The sequence below is a fragment of the Scomber japonicus genome, chromosome 12, assembly GCF_027409825.1.
Source record: "Scomber japonicus isolate fScoJap1 chromosome 12, fScoJap1.pri, whole genome shotgun sequence".
In the NCBI taxonomy this organism is placed as follows: Eukaryota; Metazoa; Chordata; class Actinopteri; order Scombriformes; family Scombridae; genus Scomber; species Scomber japonicus.
The window spans coordinates 34,534,748-34,551,746 of NC_070589.1; the positions used below are offsets into that span (position 1 = coordinate 34,534,748).

The window sequence follows — 16,999 nt, forward strand, 5'->3', positions numbered from 1 at the left end:
TTTAGGGCCACAACCACTAGGGGGAGCCACACGATCAGTGGCACTTTATATTTTGCCAGTGTACATATAAATGATAAACCATTACATTTAAGCCCTTCCCAGACGAGTTACCACAATACCGATTACGCCTATCACTGCCATATAAATCTCTGTAGTTCACATTATCTTCAGTCTGTGGAACTTTCCTCTTTCCTGAACTGGCTGGATGAATGTCCGCTGGTTGAGAAGCTAACTTCCGGTTAGCTATCTGCTAACTTCAACGCGGAAGAAATAATTTAATTGTGCGGCTCTTCAGAGTGCTCAGATGTTACCAGACAGATGGATAAATTCTGCTTAAAGCGATACGAGTCGTTTCGCGGGAGTTAAATGATGTTCAAACTATTTATTTACTGTTTTACAGCCCCAGCAACGAACTCTGTGTAACCATGGTAACTAAGGTACACAGTAGGTGTAACCATGGTAGCCGAGATACACAGTGGGTAAACGCTAGGTTTGGAAGGATGTTAAGGACTATTAAGACTCACAGGCCTCATTAGATTAACTTCATAAACTATATAAATGTGATATTTAAACACGGCCGCCTTGAGTTTACATAGAGATTGCATGACCGCTTTTTGACACTCTCAGGTGTGTTAATGGCATCAGGATGTCTGGAGAATGCCAATGTCATCTGGTCCCAGATCTAGACTGCTAAAATGGAAAAGAAAAACCTCCATGTCGTGGTCGTGGATGTCGCTAATGCCTCTGGATTGGTGCCACATTAATCTTTTTACAGGTCCCAGAGAGCACCACAGCACTGTTCAAGGCATACTTTCAGGACCTCCAGTTCTGTGACATCCTTCCTCTCTCTCCTCTTTACCCCAACCGGTCGAGGCTGATGTTCTCCCACTTTGAGTCTGGTTCTAGTTCTGAGGGTTCTTCCTGTTAAAAGGGAGTTTTTTCTTGCCACTGCCACCAAGTGCTGCTCATGTGGGAATGTTGGGTCTCTTTAAAAATTAAACTTGTTTAGACCTGCTCTATGTGGAAAGTACCTTGACATGACTTTGTTGTGATTTGGCGCTATACAAATAAAGATTGATTGATTGAAAAGTCAAAATACTCCTCCTGACTTGTACTTTATCCTCAGACTGTCATTTTAAGTTAGCGTCCTTTAGATTTTGGTCCTTGTTGGCAATTTGTGTTTACTGTTGGTAACAGGAAGTGTTATAATAATACATCCACTTCAGTGTTGACAGAAAAGACTTCTCGACCACTGGGGGCAGCAAACACACCTCCTCACTGTCATGAATCAGTGAATGAATGAAGTTCATTTAAGGCACCTTTCACACAGTATGCAGCTCATGTATTAGTTTTTAAAGCACTGCATGGACTGACAATGGGCTACATCTCTGAATGACCCCTCAGATCTATTAACCAATCACTGCACTCCATCTCACACACGTGGAATACCATCCGCCCCTCCGTAATTATCTTTAAAACCTGTGTAATAACCCATCTCTCTTAAGCCTCTCTGTTACCTTCATGTATTTGTTTGTATTTACTTGTTGTGTGTGCACTGCTGTTTGTGTTGTGTTATTACCTGATTTTCTTTCTTATTTGTGACTATGTTCTTGTCTTTTATCCTGTGGTTTTGTTTGATTAAAACCATCACATCACATTTTAATCTAAATAATTTTAAGCACTTTGGTCAAAATCTGTTGTAATAATTAATTCATTAAATAATTGTTTTTATTGTTGTACATGTGTTGGTGTTCAAACCAACACATATAAATGTTTGCATAGTCAGGAAGTTAGTTGTGGGAATGTTCTCCAGCCTGCATGAAGAACAAACCTTAAAGAACAAACCCCTGATGAGTGTGGAGTATTGCTATGAAGGCTGCTGACATCCACAGAAGATCACCACTGTTTTATAAGAGAATCAATACTCACTATAATAAGGTGACATTGCAACGATGACTTTATAAAACATCTGAAAACAAAAAAGAATCAGACATTAACTCTCAGTTTTAGTGTACACATGTATATGACATATATACGCTTTATACACATTTGGTGCCATGAAAAGTAAACTTTGCAGAGACTAGTAGTAGTAGAAGCAATGTGTTGTTGCAGCCACCAGAGGGCAGCAGTGTAAAGGTTTTATTACTGACAGCAGCAGCACACAGCAGATAGAGGTAATGTAATATAAAGTGTAGAATGAGATGTAAACTATAGGTTTAAAGTGTCATAACATGTCTCAGCAACATTAATAATATTTAATATAATGTGTAAAATATATTATAAATATTATATAATAAAAAGAGGCACAGTTACTTTTGGTTTTGCTCCTGGAAACAGCTGAACATGTAGACTGCTGCTGGTTGTATTTGGTACCAAACTTTTATTTAATAATCATGAATAAATATTCAGTTATTTGCAAACATTTTCTCTTGTTGTAGATTTTATAATACTATAATTATAATTTAATATTATGATTAAACCAATTACAATATTCGATTTAAAACAAATTAAATAGAAACATAAGAGATAATAATGAATCTGACAAATACACACTTTTAAATGCAATTTGATTTTTATCAGTGCATAATAATACACCTTATTATTATTATTGAGAATATTGAAACCTGTCAGATGATGAAGGAAATTGAATGAACTGATTGATCTTAATTAAATAAATAGTCAGAAAACCACACAGCAGCAGCAGCAGCAGCCTTATGTGTCTGCTGCAGGGGCTGATGGGAGGTTTGAGGACCTGTTAGAAACCACGTGGCCCTCGTCTGATCTCACAGCTCGTCCTTGTTTGGCCTCAGCTGCATCAGAGCGCCACTTCTCCCCAGGTTCACCAGAGGAAACACCACTGCACAAAATGCTTTTCCTCCCAGCTGCTGTTCTGTGCTGTCTGTGTTCAGGTGAGTGTTTCCAGCCAATCAGAAGCCCACAAACTCAACCTTTAACAAACACTGTCACACTGACCTTCATCTGTGTGTCTGTTTCTCTACAGCGCTGGTTGCCATGGCAGCACAGCTGATTCAGGATGATTTAACATTGACCAGGACAGCTGGTGAAAATGTTTCCTTCAGCTGTCGAGGAACTGACCAGTGTGTCAATAGTTTATGGTGGTTCCAGAAGAAAGACACAGAAACATTCAAACTGATTCTTGTTATGAACACGGATAGTGGTGAATTAGTTAAAGGTTACAATCACCCTCAGGAAGATGATTTCTCAGCTGTAAATAAAACGAACGGTTGGGAGTTGCAGATCCAGACAGTTAAACTCTCACATTCAGCCACCTACTACTGTAACTGTCAGAAAAAAGGTTCCCACAGTGATAAATGAATCCTGCAGCCTGTACAAAAACCTCCAGCAGTCAAACAGTGTTAGTGACAGGAAGAGAGCAGTAAACCACAGCCCAGGTTCACATATTTCACCTGGATTTATTTATTGTTTTCACAGCTACTGATCTCCATGTAGTAAAATCATATTTTATTAAAGTGACAGACAACTTGTGTCATGTGTTGGACTGATTAGAAATGTAGCAGGATCCCGTCTCTCTACCTTAATAGGCTGAAATCAAGAAAAATACAACAAAAGAAGAGACAGTCATGTTGATATGAACATTAGAGAAACACATCATGGAGATGAAATATGATTCTGCTTCATAATTTGGATTATTTCACCTCAGCTGACACATTCAGCAGCAGAGAGGTTTTTGTACGACGCTTTTTCACTGTGTCAAACGACGAGCTCTTTGGCCGTGGCACTAAACTGTTTGTAGGTAAGTCTAAACTTTCATTTTCCTTCAGTTGTTTTATTGAACAAGTTGAAAATGTGTTTGTAGTTTTAGTTTCTGCTGCTTCAGGCTTTACATGTTAGTTTTTTCATATTTAATAGAGAATTCTTTCTGCAGTCATTCTTACATAAAACTAATCAATAACTCCTGAAAAGAGCTTCAAATCTCACTGCACACCACAAGTTATTCTTTATTTATGCATCACATCAAAGTTTGTTTCCAGCCAAAAAGTCTGATATCAGTAATGTTACAAATAAACAGGATTTAATCATCTCAGTGATTCAGCAGCAGCTCCTGTTTGTTAAAAACAAGATGATATATGATGTGAAACATCATTTAATAAATGTTCCTAAATGTCATTTTAGAAGCAAATAGTCAGAAATATACTGTGTGTTAAATATACAGTATATATTTGTAAATGGTAAAATGTATCTCATGATAATTGTTTTTATGATGATGAATATGTTTATTAGTAGAAAATATATTAATGCATGAAGGAAAAAAGAGATGAATATGTTATTATGATAAATATAATTTATAGATAAAATGTATAATTGTATCTTAATTCACATTTAATATAAATGAAATGAACGTGATGTCAAATAATGTTAAAATATTTTAGAAAATATAAATTTACATAACAAAATATATAATATCTTATATTTGATCTGATATATGTGAACATGTTGTAATTGTGTTTTATATAAAAGCTGAAACTATTTAAAAAGTAGTTAAAAGTATTGATGTATTGTGTGTCTGATTAGAGTAAAGTATATGGTGGTAAATATACTTCATATAAAACACTATAATCATTTATAAATGTAATATGAATATAATATATTTGAACCAAGTAATAAAACTATAGTTTTAATTGAACAAAGACAAATGTCATCATATTATATTATGTTACATTATATTATATTTGACATTTCTCTACATGTTGTGGTGATTGTGTTTTATATAAAACCTAAAACTGTTTTATGAAATAAATGAAATTATTGATATATTGATTCTCTTTAAACTTAATAATCAATATGGTGGTAAATATATTTGATATAAAACATTATAATCATGAACAAATGTATTTTCTATGAGGCTGTTATGTCATGATAGTTCAGTTTGACACATTTTATGATATTAGTAATGAATGTAGTTAAATATTGATAAAGAGTGGTACATTGTGTTTGAATCTTTCTATATGACATATGATGAGCTTCCATGATGCTTTAGTCTGATATGATTATTGATCCAGTGTCCAGTAGATGATGTTTGTGGTGTATTGATGAGTAGTTTAGTGATCATGTAGTTTCCAGGATCAGACTGAATGCAGTGCAGTGCTGTAAGCTGCTGTTGACTGTGTGAATGTGTGTCTGTGCTGCTTGTTGCTGCTGTCAAACTTCAGATGAGCAGGTGGTGAAGCCCGTGGTGAGCGTGTACCCAGCAGCATCCAGAGCCCACCTGGAGGGGAAGAGCTCCCTGCTGTGTCTGGCCTCAGCCATGTCTCCTCCTCTGGTCCAGTTCTCCTGGAAAAGAAAGAAGAAGAACGGTCAGCTGGAGAATCTGACCCCTGCTGACTTTGAGCACCTGGAGCTCAGAGAGCCGGGACGCAGCGCCTCCATCCTGCTGCTCCATCAGCAAGAGAACAGCACATATAAATACCGCTGCTACGTCAAGCACGAGGGGGGCACAGTGGAGGCCCAAACAGAACAAGGTAATGAAGACTTGGTGACTGTGTTCAGCAGTGATTCAGCTTCATCTGGAGACGCTGTCAGAGAGAGCAGAGGAGCAGAGCGCTGACATTTCTCACTGCAACTCCAAACATTTGACTCCTTTTCTGTTTCAGAGGTTCCAGCTGCAGCAGCCTCCTGTCCTCCAGAGAGAGAGCCAGCAGACCTGCCAGCTCTGCAGCAAACTGACTGTAAGATCACCTGCTGCCTCTCTGCATGCTCTGACAGCTCCAATGTCCTTCTGCAGTTAGGGCTGCATATCAGTCTGTTCACTTTCTGCTCATCATTGAAGGATTTAAACATACACTCCCTGATTCTGTTAGAGTGTCCCACAGCACAACAAGTCCCACTGAGAGAGCTTTCACTGCACAGGCTGACTAATAACACCTTTTGGGGGAGCGACACTACATTTTAGGCTTTGAGGGTGATATAACAAGTTTAAGGAGTCTATCTTAAAGCTGCACTAATCAATAGTTTTATATTAAGACAGAATGTAATGACTAAATGAGCTTTTTAGCCTCTTTTAGCTGCTAGTTGTGGTTTTGTGGCACATTTCCTGTCTGGTTCAGTCTCAGTGTTTCCAGCAGCAGCAGCAGCAGCAGTTTTCTGATAGAGCCACTGTACACTACCTGCCCAGCAGCAAACAGCACACACACCATAATATATCAGAGATGAGTTTGTTAGCTTGTTGTGGAGTTCTTCTGCTCCCAAGTGCTAAAAAATTCACATCTATAGTAACCTGTGTGTTTTTAAACAGTGTTTGGACTCTTTTTATCCTTGACTGATTTTAATTGTTATAAATTGTAGTTTGAAGTTAAAAACATGAAATCAAATCCTGTTGAGGGCCCCTAAAAAGCTGGGTCCGGCCCTGACTTGTTGTATTTAATAAGGGCCTTTGAGCTGTCAGTCAAACTGTAGTGGACCCCTGTCTTCATGTAAAGCTGCTCGTCCCGTGTGGAAAAGTCCAAGTTATAGTGAAGAAAATGTGATGATATTGTGATGAAATGTCCACAGTTGAACAGACCTGTGTGTGTGTGTGTGTGTGTGTGTCTGTGTGTGTGTGTGTGTGTGTGTGTGTGTGTGTGTGTCAGTGCTCTTCCAGTCTCAGTGCAGGGTGCTGCTGCTCTGTGTGCTGTACACAGTGCTGATAGTGAAGAGTCTGGTGTACTGCTGTGGACTCTCTCTGCTGATGATCCTCAGAAACAAGGGACCGTCCACCAACTGCACACATGCTGACTGACTGTTTCCTGCTCGCCTTTTCTCACCATCACATCTCATCAATTCATCTCATTCATCACTTTGATCAGTCTTCATAAATGTCACTTATGACGTGTTGTGCTTGTTTTTACATTTTCTCTCTTTATGCACAAGTTAGATACAGTTGTGCTAAATATATAAATACATATATACTCATATATATTTACAAATCAAATCTTAACAGTTACTTTTTTAGCTTTGGTTTGTTTTGTTTCCAACTATAAACTTTGATTTGTATTGTAGGAAATATCAAAATAAATGTATAAAAATATAACTCAGTTTTTTAGTGTTTTTCAAACCTTTATTGTGTTTATTGTTTTGTGTTTAATGAACTCTGCAAAGTTAGATTTGTCTTTTTAATTCATAACTGTGATATTTTCAATAAACTGTAACATCGTTTTATTTGGTTTTGTTTGTTTTTCTTCTAAATTTGTGTCTCTGAATTGATTTTGATGCAAAATGCCCCCAAAATATAGAGATTTTCAAATAAAGTCTCAACAGTTAATTGATATATAATTTTATATTAAATTAACTACAGTCTTATGATTCTCTACTTCATTTACAATATAGAGTTACTTCTAAATACACAATGAATAAAACTATAATTAAATAACATTATTTAAATATTGTTATTTTTAATTCTTAAATTTTTATTTATTTAATCATTTTAAATGTTTTTAATCCTGCAACACATTATATAATTGTCATTTTAAAGTAGATAATCTCTATAATCTATTTATGTATAAATAAGTAAAGACAAGCTAATATAAACATATAGATATTAAATATAAGCATGTAGTTGTGGTGTGAGAACAGGTTTGATGATGGTTCCCTGATTATTTAGGTTGCACATTGATCATCTTTTATAATTATTTCAGTGTGGATGTACAACTCTACGCTGATAACACTGTTGTTTAAACACATGATAAAACAGCACAGAGCTGCTTTGAAACTACAGCTGTTATTAAACTGGTCACACAGCAGCTTCATTAGTCTGTGCTGAAGTCTGAATGTTGTCAAAATGATGGGTGTGTTTTTATTTATTTATTATATAAATCACTAAAATATTGATTAGCTCTTGTAGTTTTATCCAGAACAAATTGTGCGTGTATTTACATAAAATATGACGATAAGAAAACTCAGTTTATTAAGATTAATACGACACACATGAATACAAAAGTGATTCAGTGTAGAAAAGATGACTTGTTTATTTCAGTGGTTTCTATTTGTGTCTCAGTTTGGTTTGTGTTCTGATTGATGATAACAAACACAGGATGTTTCTTTTTAAACTTTGCAGAGAGGCAGTGAATGTTAAAAATGTTCTTACAGTGTGAATTTAAACAGTCTGCAGGCAGAAAGAGCTCAATCATAAGCACAGGAGAAGAGAAGTGGTTTTGTAGTGTTTGTAAGCTTAACAACTGTAGCAAACAGAGTACGAGTGTTGTTGATGTTCTTATTAATCATTTCAGAAAAGTGTCGCTGTCTGGCTTTGAGTAACTCATAGTTAAAATTACAAAGACTTTATTTGTAGAGGTCAAGGTGAATTTGAAGTTTAGTTTTTCTCCACTTACGCTCTGCTTTCCTGCATTCTGTTTTTAAAGCCTTTACCATCATAGTGTTCCTCCATGATGTTCAAGCCTTTACCATCATAGTGTTCCTCCATGATGTTTTACTGCTCAAGGTCTTAGTTTTAATAGGTGCAACAGCATCCATGACATTTGAGATTTTCCAGTTAAATGTATCCAGGAGTTCATCAACTGACTCTGCACTCACAGTTGGTGACATAGCTGTTATAAAACTGACAGACACACAGCAGCTTAATTAGTCTATGCTGAAGTCAAAATCGCTCTACTCTCTCTAATTTTACACATTCATCAAAAACACAGTAAAAATATTCGTACTAAAGTTGTGCCTAGTTGTAGTTTCAATCAACATTGCATCCTTAATCTGGTTCTTGCAGTGTTCATTTTTACTCAAAGCACAATATCCAGATGCAAATGTCACCATACACGTCATTAAAAGTGTCATTTGGCCGATTCTTGTAATGATTAACAAAACTAGTCATCCAAATGTCATCTGTGGTACAATCATGTGACGCTGCCTTTTGCCTCAACACACTTAAGACCAAACTCATTTTAACTATATTATCTCCTGTGAGTACAAATACAACTTTCTTGAAACATTCCTTAAGATGCATATTAGTTAACCTCTATACAGCTTCTTCAGCACACACACATCTCTGTTATGTAGATAAACACTGCCTAGACTTCTCAAGGCCTCTTTTGCACTAACATTCCCGTTCTTTGATGCTTCTCTATGGGCATTAGTCAGCAACAATCCTATCTCTCTTTCTGCTTTCGACATGTAAGAAATAATGTAAATAACACACGCATAAGTATAACGAACAAACTGTACATCTGAATGTACATTCCAACTTTTCAATAGTGGCTTGCTATACTGATTTCACAAACTTCATTAATCTGGGTCTGTGGGCCCATGAGGGTCTGAGGGCCCCTGAGAGTCTGGAGGCCCCTGACGTATAGAGGCCCCCAATGGTTTGGCGGCCCCTGATAATCTGAGGGCTTCTGAGAGTCTGGGGGCTCCAGGGTGTCTTTAGGTCTTTAAATATCTGAGTGCTCCTGAGAGTCTGGGGGCTCCTGAGGGTCTGGAAGCCCCTTACGTATAGAGGCCCCCAATGGTTCGGGGGCCCCTGAGAATCTTAAGGCTCCTGAGAGTCTGGGGGCTCCTGAGTGTCTGCGGGACCCTGAGAGTCTGGAGGCCCCTAATGTATGGAGGCCCCCAAGGGTCTGAGGGCCCCTTTGAGTCTGGAGGCCCCTAAGGGTCTGAGGGCCCCTGACTGTCTGGGGGCACCTGAGTGTCTGAGGGCCCCCTGAGTTTCGTTCCCGTCCTTTGATGCTTCTCTGTGGGCATTAGTCAGCAACAATCCTATCTCTCTTTCTGCCTTCGACATGTAAGAAATAATGTAAATAACACACGCATAAGCATAACAAACAAACTGTACATCTGAATTTACCTTCCAACTTTTAAATAGTGGCTTGATATACTGATTTCACAAACTTCATTAACCTGGGTCTGGGGTCCCATGAGGATCTGAGGGCTCCTGAGAGTCTGGGGGCTCCTGAATGTCTTTGGGCCCCTGAGGATTTGAGGGGTACTGAGAGTCTGGGGGCTCCTCAGTGTCTTTGGGCCCCTGAGGGTCTGGAAGCCTCTGAGGGCCTTGGGGTCCCTGAGTGTCTGTGGGACCCTGAGGTTCTGAAGGCCCCTGATGTATGGAGGCCCCCAAGGGTCTGGAGGCCCCCGAGGGTCTGAGGGCCCCTGAGAGTCTGGAGCCCCGCAAGGGTCTGAGGGCCCCTGATAGTCTAGGGGCCCCTGAGTGTCTGAGGTCTCCCTCAGTTTCATTCCCGTCCTTTGATGCTTCTCTATGGGCATTAGTCAGCAACAATCCAATCTCTCTTTCTGCCTTCGACATGTAAGAAATAATGTAAATAACACACGCATAAGCATAACGAACAAACTGTACATCTGAATTTACATTCCAACTTTTCAATAGTGGCTTGATATACTGATTTCACAAACTTCATTAACCTCGGTCCATGAGGGTCTGAGGGCCCCTGAGAGTCTGGAGGCCCATGAGGATCTGAGTGCCCAAGAGGGTCTGAGGGCCCCTGAGATTCTGGAGGCCCATGAGGGTCTGAGGGCCCCTGAGAGTCTGGAGGTCCCTGATGTATGGAGGCCCCCAAGTTCTGATGGCCCCTCAGTGTCTGGGGGTTCCTGAGGTTCTGGAGGCCCCTGAGAGGCTGGAGGCCTCTGATGTATGGAGGCCCCTGAGATTCTGGGGCCCCCTGAGAGTCTGGGGGCCCCTAAGAGACTGTGGGCACCTGTGGTCCTGGAGTCCTCTGAGGGTCTCAGGGCCCCTGATGATCTGGAGGGCCCTAAGGGTCTGGGGGCCCCTGAGGGTTTGGAGGCTTCCGAGGGTCTGGAAGCCCCTGAGGTTCTAGAGGCTTCTAAAGGTCTGGTGTCCCCTGATAGTCTGGAGGCCCCTGAGAGTCTGTGGGCCCCTAGCTAAAAGTTTATATGCAGCCTCAAAAGAAAGTTGAATAATCCTTAAATTTTCAAACAAAGCTTTGAAACCTTCATTGCTATTGTTCTCACTGCTGCGTGCTCTCTCTTCATGTGATTTGAATCTTTCTCACCCTGTTCACATGTTCATGCTGCAGAATTATCAGTCTGCCACAGTACAGACTGTGGGAGCTGAGCAGACTGCAGGAGTTTCAACGTCTTCCTGTATTTAATTATGTCAGTTTCTCAGCTCTGAGTTTAGGATTTGAGCTGCTTCTCTCACAGATTAATAACACAAATTCAAACTGAGATAGCAAGCATTGAGTTCATACTGAAGTTCCTGGAACGATTCTTTAAGCAGAGTGGATGGTTGTAACCGTCATTGTGTTATTAAAGTGAAAAACCACAGTGAACAGTGTGGAGGCTGCTGAGCAGAAACCCACACGGCCCATCTGCTGCAGGAAAGGAAGTGTTGATTCGCTGTCAACAATAACCGCAGAGAACAGGAAACTTACATAAGATTAAACTGTTAACAGATAATTGAATAAAAGGTGAAATTTTGGTTTAATTTCCTTTATAAATGTAGAGTTTGGTTGGTGGTCAGTCAGAAATGTCTTTGTTTGGACTCATAACTTCAGTATTCATAAAATCCTGACCACCAAACCACAAAGGTCCACTTATCAGTTTTTCTGGTGCTTTCAATCACCTCTCTTGGTCTTCAACAGTTCTCCCCAGGGCCCCTCTACTAGCCCCCTGAGGGTCTGGGGGCTTCTGAGGGAATGGAGTCCCCTGATGGTCTGGGGCCCCACATTTCCCTGCTGGTGATCAAAAAGACAGTCAAAACTGGTCTGTAGTTTCACACAACTACTCTTTTAGAAAGTGTTAAATATGTGTGCAGACAGACGGCGCCCCCTGCTGGTCAGAAATCACACAGCACAGACAGAAAACACAGGAACACTTTTAATGACTCTCATGATAATCTATGCTCTGGATGTATTATAAGAGCCCTTATAATACATCCATGCTTCTTCTTCCTCCTCTCTGTTTAACAGCATCCTTGGTGTTGCATTACTGCCATCTGCTGGTCAGCTCCCACCGTGTCCAGTCTCACCACACAAACCTGCTCCTATCAGTCCTGGGGTCTGTTCCATAAAGCAGGATTACCAAATAAACTAGGCTTATTTAGTTAGTCTGGCTCAATTTTCTCGCTTATTTGGTTCCATAAAGTACGCTCAGCATAGTTCAAGCTCAGTTGCCACAGCAACTTATGCTGCACACTAACCTGGTCTGGACCGGACTAATTATCAGGCTTAGCCTGAGTTGTTGCTCATCCTGAAAGAAAAGAGATGATTTAACATATTATATGGCTTCATTAATAACCAACATTTAAAAAGAAAATTTCACATAGCGTGGACATAATAATAGCCTAATCATATAAATATATATACACACATATATATAGTCAACTTAATACTATATATATACATTCATACATAGCCCTATACAGTCGAGTACATAGTCAACTTAATTATATGTATATGTGTGTGTGTGTGTGTGTGTGTGTGTGTGTGTGTGTGTGTTCATAATATTGAACATTGAGGCCTGACAGAATAACAGCCTCATAAATATTAAACAACTGCAAAATTATTTGGACAAGAGATGTAATATTTAAATCCATATGTCTTTAACTGGTAGGAAGCGCTGTTTTAAAAGGTATTGGTTATTTATTAGTACATTTAAAATAATGTCTAAAAAGTAAACTAAGACGTGTTTAGTGGATGCATGTCTCAGGGTACCATTTATTTGTTAATTGATTAAGGTCCAGTCTATAATGACCTCAACCCATGCACTGTTTCTCTGTTTGTGAAGGCCTGTCCCTTGATTAAGGAGCTTGTACATGACAGAGCTGCTATAGTACACAGGGCTCTGCAACAAGAGCGCACCTTCAGAGACAGATCAGACCCATTCAATCCATCAGCTATTTCCTGCCAGCCTTTCTCTTGGATTTTATTTGCAGTTTTTTGTGATAATATGTTTAAATTCTTCATATGTCTCCAGCAGAAGTGTGTGCTAGAAACTGCTGCTGCTCTGTGGCTCTTTTGTGGTGGATTTTGTCATTGTGAATCCGTTTGATCTGTGTTCGACGTCATGAGCTGCATGTGAATGGTGTACACACACAATTAGTCTGAATCTCGAGCCTGTCTTGAATTAGTTTGATTGCGTGAATGTGGACGGACCTTTATGGAACCGCTGTAGCCTCATCTCATTTGTTAGGCTCATTCAAGTCAGGTGTTTGACAATAAGCACCGCTTTTCTGAGCTTGCTATATGAAACGGACCTCTGATCTCCTCATTCCTTCCATCGTGTTCTTTATTTCCTGAGGTTAGAACCACTACATGTTCTGCTGTTTCTACAACCTGATGCTGCTCATAAAGTCCAGTATGATGCTTCCCCTTTAATGATAGGTGTAAACTGTAAAGCAAAGGTGGAAGAAGTTTATATTCTATTCAATTTCATGAATATAGCTCCAAAATCCCAACAGAAGTAATGTCAGGACACTTTTCACATAGAGCAGGTCTATATCGTACTCTTTATTTTACACAGAGCCAACATTCCTCCATGAGCAGCACTTGGTGACAGCAGCAAGGAGAAACTCCACTTTAACAGGAAGAAACCTCAAGAATATAAACTCTTTATACACATTTGGTGCCATGAAAACTAAATTTTGCAGAGACTAGTAGTAGTAGAAGCAATGTGTTGTTGCAGCCACCAGAGGGCAGCAGTGTAAAGGTTTTATTACTGACAGCAGCAGCACACAGCAGATAGAGGTAATGTAATATAAACTGTAGAATGAGATGTAAACTATAGGTTTAAAGTGTCATAAAATGTCTCAGCAACATTAATAATATTTAATATAATGTTTAAAATATATTATAAATATTATATAATAAAAAGAGGCAGAGTTACTTTTGGTTTTGCTCCTGGAAACAGCTGAACATGTAGACTGCTGCTGGTTGTATTTGGTACCAAACCTTTATTTAATAATCATGAATAAATATTCAGTTATTTGCAAACAGGTTGAATTTTCTCTTGTTGTAGATTTTATAAAATTATAATTATAATTACATATTATGATTAAACCAGTTAACATTAGTGTATAACGTTACTGTATTAAATATGTAAAGTTAATGTATTAAATATATAAAGTTACTGTATTAAATATATAAAGTTACTGTATTAAATATGTAAAGTTACTGTATTAAATATATAAAGTTACTGTGTTAAATATGTAAAGTTATTGTATTAAATATATAAAGTTACTGTATTAAATATATAAAGTTACTGTGTTAAATATATAAAGTTACTGTATTAAATATATAAAGTTACTGTGTTAAATATATAAAGTTACTGTATTAAATATATAAAGTTACTGTATTAAATATGTAAAGTTACTGTATTAAATATATAAAGTTACAGTATTAAATATATAAAGTTACAGTATTAAATATATAAAGTTACTGTGTTAAATATATAAAGTTACTGTGTTAAATATGTAAAGTTACTGTATTAAATATGTAAAGTTACTGTGTTCTTTTTAAAGGTTTAATTGACAGTCAGCCTAACCCGAACACAGTCTGAGTTAATATAGCGGTCCAGTTCAGTTCAGCAAATAATTACTGGACCATTAACCTAAATTAACCTGACGCACTGTTTCAGGTGTAATATGTGTGTTTTTATTGTGTGTGTTATATAAATGAATATCTACTGTTGCATTCAAATAAATCAGTCTTTAATAGAAAAGCATTTTCCCAGCATGACAACCCTCAAAATAGACTGAGACTTATACACCGTTTTTACAGTAGTTTGATTATTAATATTATTATTATTGAGAATATTGAAACCTGTCAGATGATGAAGGAAATTGAATGAACTGATTGATCTCAATTAATTAAATAATCAGAAAACCACACAGCAGCAGCAGCAGCCTTATGTGTCTGCTGCAGGGGCTGATGGGAGGTTTGAGGACCTGTTAGAAACCACGTGGCCCTCGTCTGATCTCACAGCTCGTCCTTGTTTGGCCTCAGCTGCATCAGAGCGCCACTTCTCCCCAGGTTCACCAGAGGAAACACCACTGCACAAAATGCTTTTCCTCCCAGCTGCTGCTCTGTGCTGTCTGTGTTCAGGTGAGTGTTTCCAGCCAATCAGGAGCCCACAAACTCAACCTTTAACAAATACTGTCACACTGACCTTCATCTGTGTGTCTGTTTCTCTACAGCGCTGGTTGCCATGGCAGCACAGCTGATTCAGGATGATTTAACATTGACCAGGAGAGCTGGTGGAAATGTTTCCTTCAGCTGTCAAGGACTTGACCCGTGTGGCGAGTCTATATTCTGGTTACAGAAGAAAGACACAGAAACATTCACAATGATTCTTTATATTGACAGCACGAATGGTAAATTATATAAAGGTTACAATCACACTCAGAAAGATGATTTTTCAGCTGTAAAGACACAGAACGGCAGTGAGTTGCAGATCCAGACAGTTAAACTCTCACATTCAGCCACCTACTACTGTAGCTGTGATAAATATGTTGGTTCCCACAGTGAGAAATTAACCCTGCAGCCTGTACAAAAACCTCCAGCAGTCAAACATTGTTAGTGACAGGAAGAGAGCAGTAAACCACAGCCCAGGTTCACATATTTCACCTGGATTTATTTATTGTTTTCACAGCTACTGATCTCCATGTAGTAAAATCATATTTTATTAAAGTGACAGACAACATGTGTCATGTGTTGGACTGATTAGAAATGTAGCAGGATCCCGTCTCTCTACCTTAATAGGCTGAAATCAAGAAAAATACAACAAAAGAAGAGACAGTCATGTTGATATGAACATTAGAGAAACACATCATGGAGATGAAATATGATTCTGCTTCATAATTTGGATTCTTTCACCTCAGCTGACACATTCAGCAGCAGAGAGGTTTTTGTACGACGCTTTTTCACTGTGTGTCATACGACGAGCTCTTTGGCCGTGGCACTAAACTGTTTGTAGGTAAGTCTAAACTTTCATTTTCCTTCAGTTGTTTTATTGAACAAGTTGAAAATGTGTTTGTAGTTGTAGTTTCTGCTGCTTCAGGCTTTACATGTTAGTTTATTTAGTAGAGAATTCTTTCTGCAGCCATTCTTACATAAAACTAATCAATAACTCCTGAAAAGAGCTTCAAATCTCACTGCACACCACAAGTTATTCTTTATTTATGCATCACATCAAAGTTTGTTACCAGCCAAAAAGTCTGATGTCAGTGCTCTTCCAGTCTCAGTGCAGGGTGCTGCTGTTCTGTGTGCTGTACACAGTGCTGATAGTGAAGAGTCTGGTGTACTGCTGTGGACTCTCTCTGCTGATGATCCTCAGAAACAAGGGACCGTCCACCAACTGCACACATGCTGACTGACTGTTTCCTGCTCGCCTTTTCTCACCATCACATCTCATCAATTCATCTCATTTATCACTTTGATCAGTCTTCATAAATGTCACTTATGACGTGTTGTGCTTGTTTTTACATTTTCTCTCTTTATGCACAAGTTAGATACAGTTGTGCTAAATATATAAATACATATATACTCATATATATTTACAAATAAAATCTTAACAGTTACTTTTTTAGCTTTGGTTTGTTTTGTTTCCAACTATAAACTTTGATTTGTATTGTAGGAAATATAAAAATAAATGTATAAAAATATAACTCAGTTTTTTAGTATTTTTCAACCTTTATTGTGTTTATTGTTTTGTGTTCAATGAACTCTGCAAAGGTAGATTTGTCTTTTAAATTCATAACTGTGATATTTTCAATAAACTGTAACATCGTTTTATTTGGTTTTGTTGGTTTTCTTCTAAATTTGCGTCTCTGAATTGATTTTGATGCAAAATGCCCCCAAAATGTAGAGATTTGCAAATAAAGTCTCAACAGTTAATTAATATATAATTTTATATTAAATTAACTACAGTCTTATGATTCTCTACTTCATTTACAATATAGAGTTACTTCTAAATATATAATGAAAAAAAGAAGAATTAAATAACTATTTAAATTTTGTAAATTTCTATTCTTTAATTTTTTTTCAATTAATCATTTTAAATGTTT

The 16,999-nt window shown here is 38.1% G+C and overlaps 1 protein-coding gene across 1 annotated transcript; it reads left to right on the forward strand.

The window, feature by feature from the left end:
• Positions 1 to 2,866: 2,866 nt before the first annotated feature.
• LOC128369829 (immunoglobulin kappa light chain-like) lies at positions 2,867 to 6,757 on the forward strand. The gene is made up of 6 exons (XM_053330904.1): positions 2,867 to 2,909; positions 3,002 to 3,319; positions 3,740 to 3,775; positions 5,193 to 5,501; positions 5,634 to 5,708; positions 6,660 to 6,757. Exons 1-6 carry the CDS (start codon positions 2,867 to 2,869, stop codon positions 6,755 to 6,757), a joined length of 879 nt encoding a protein of 292 aa, XP_053186879.1.
• Positions 6,758 to 16,999: the final 10,242 nt, after the last annotated feature.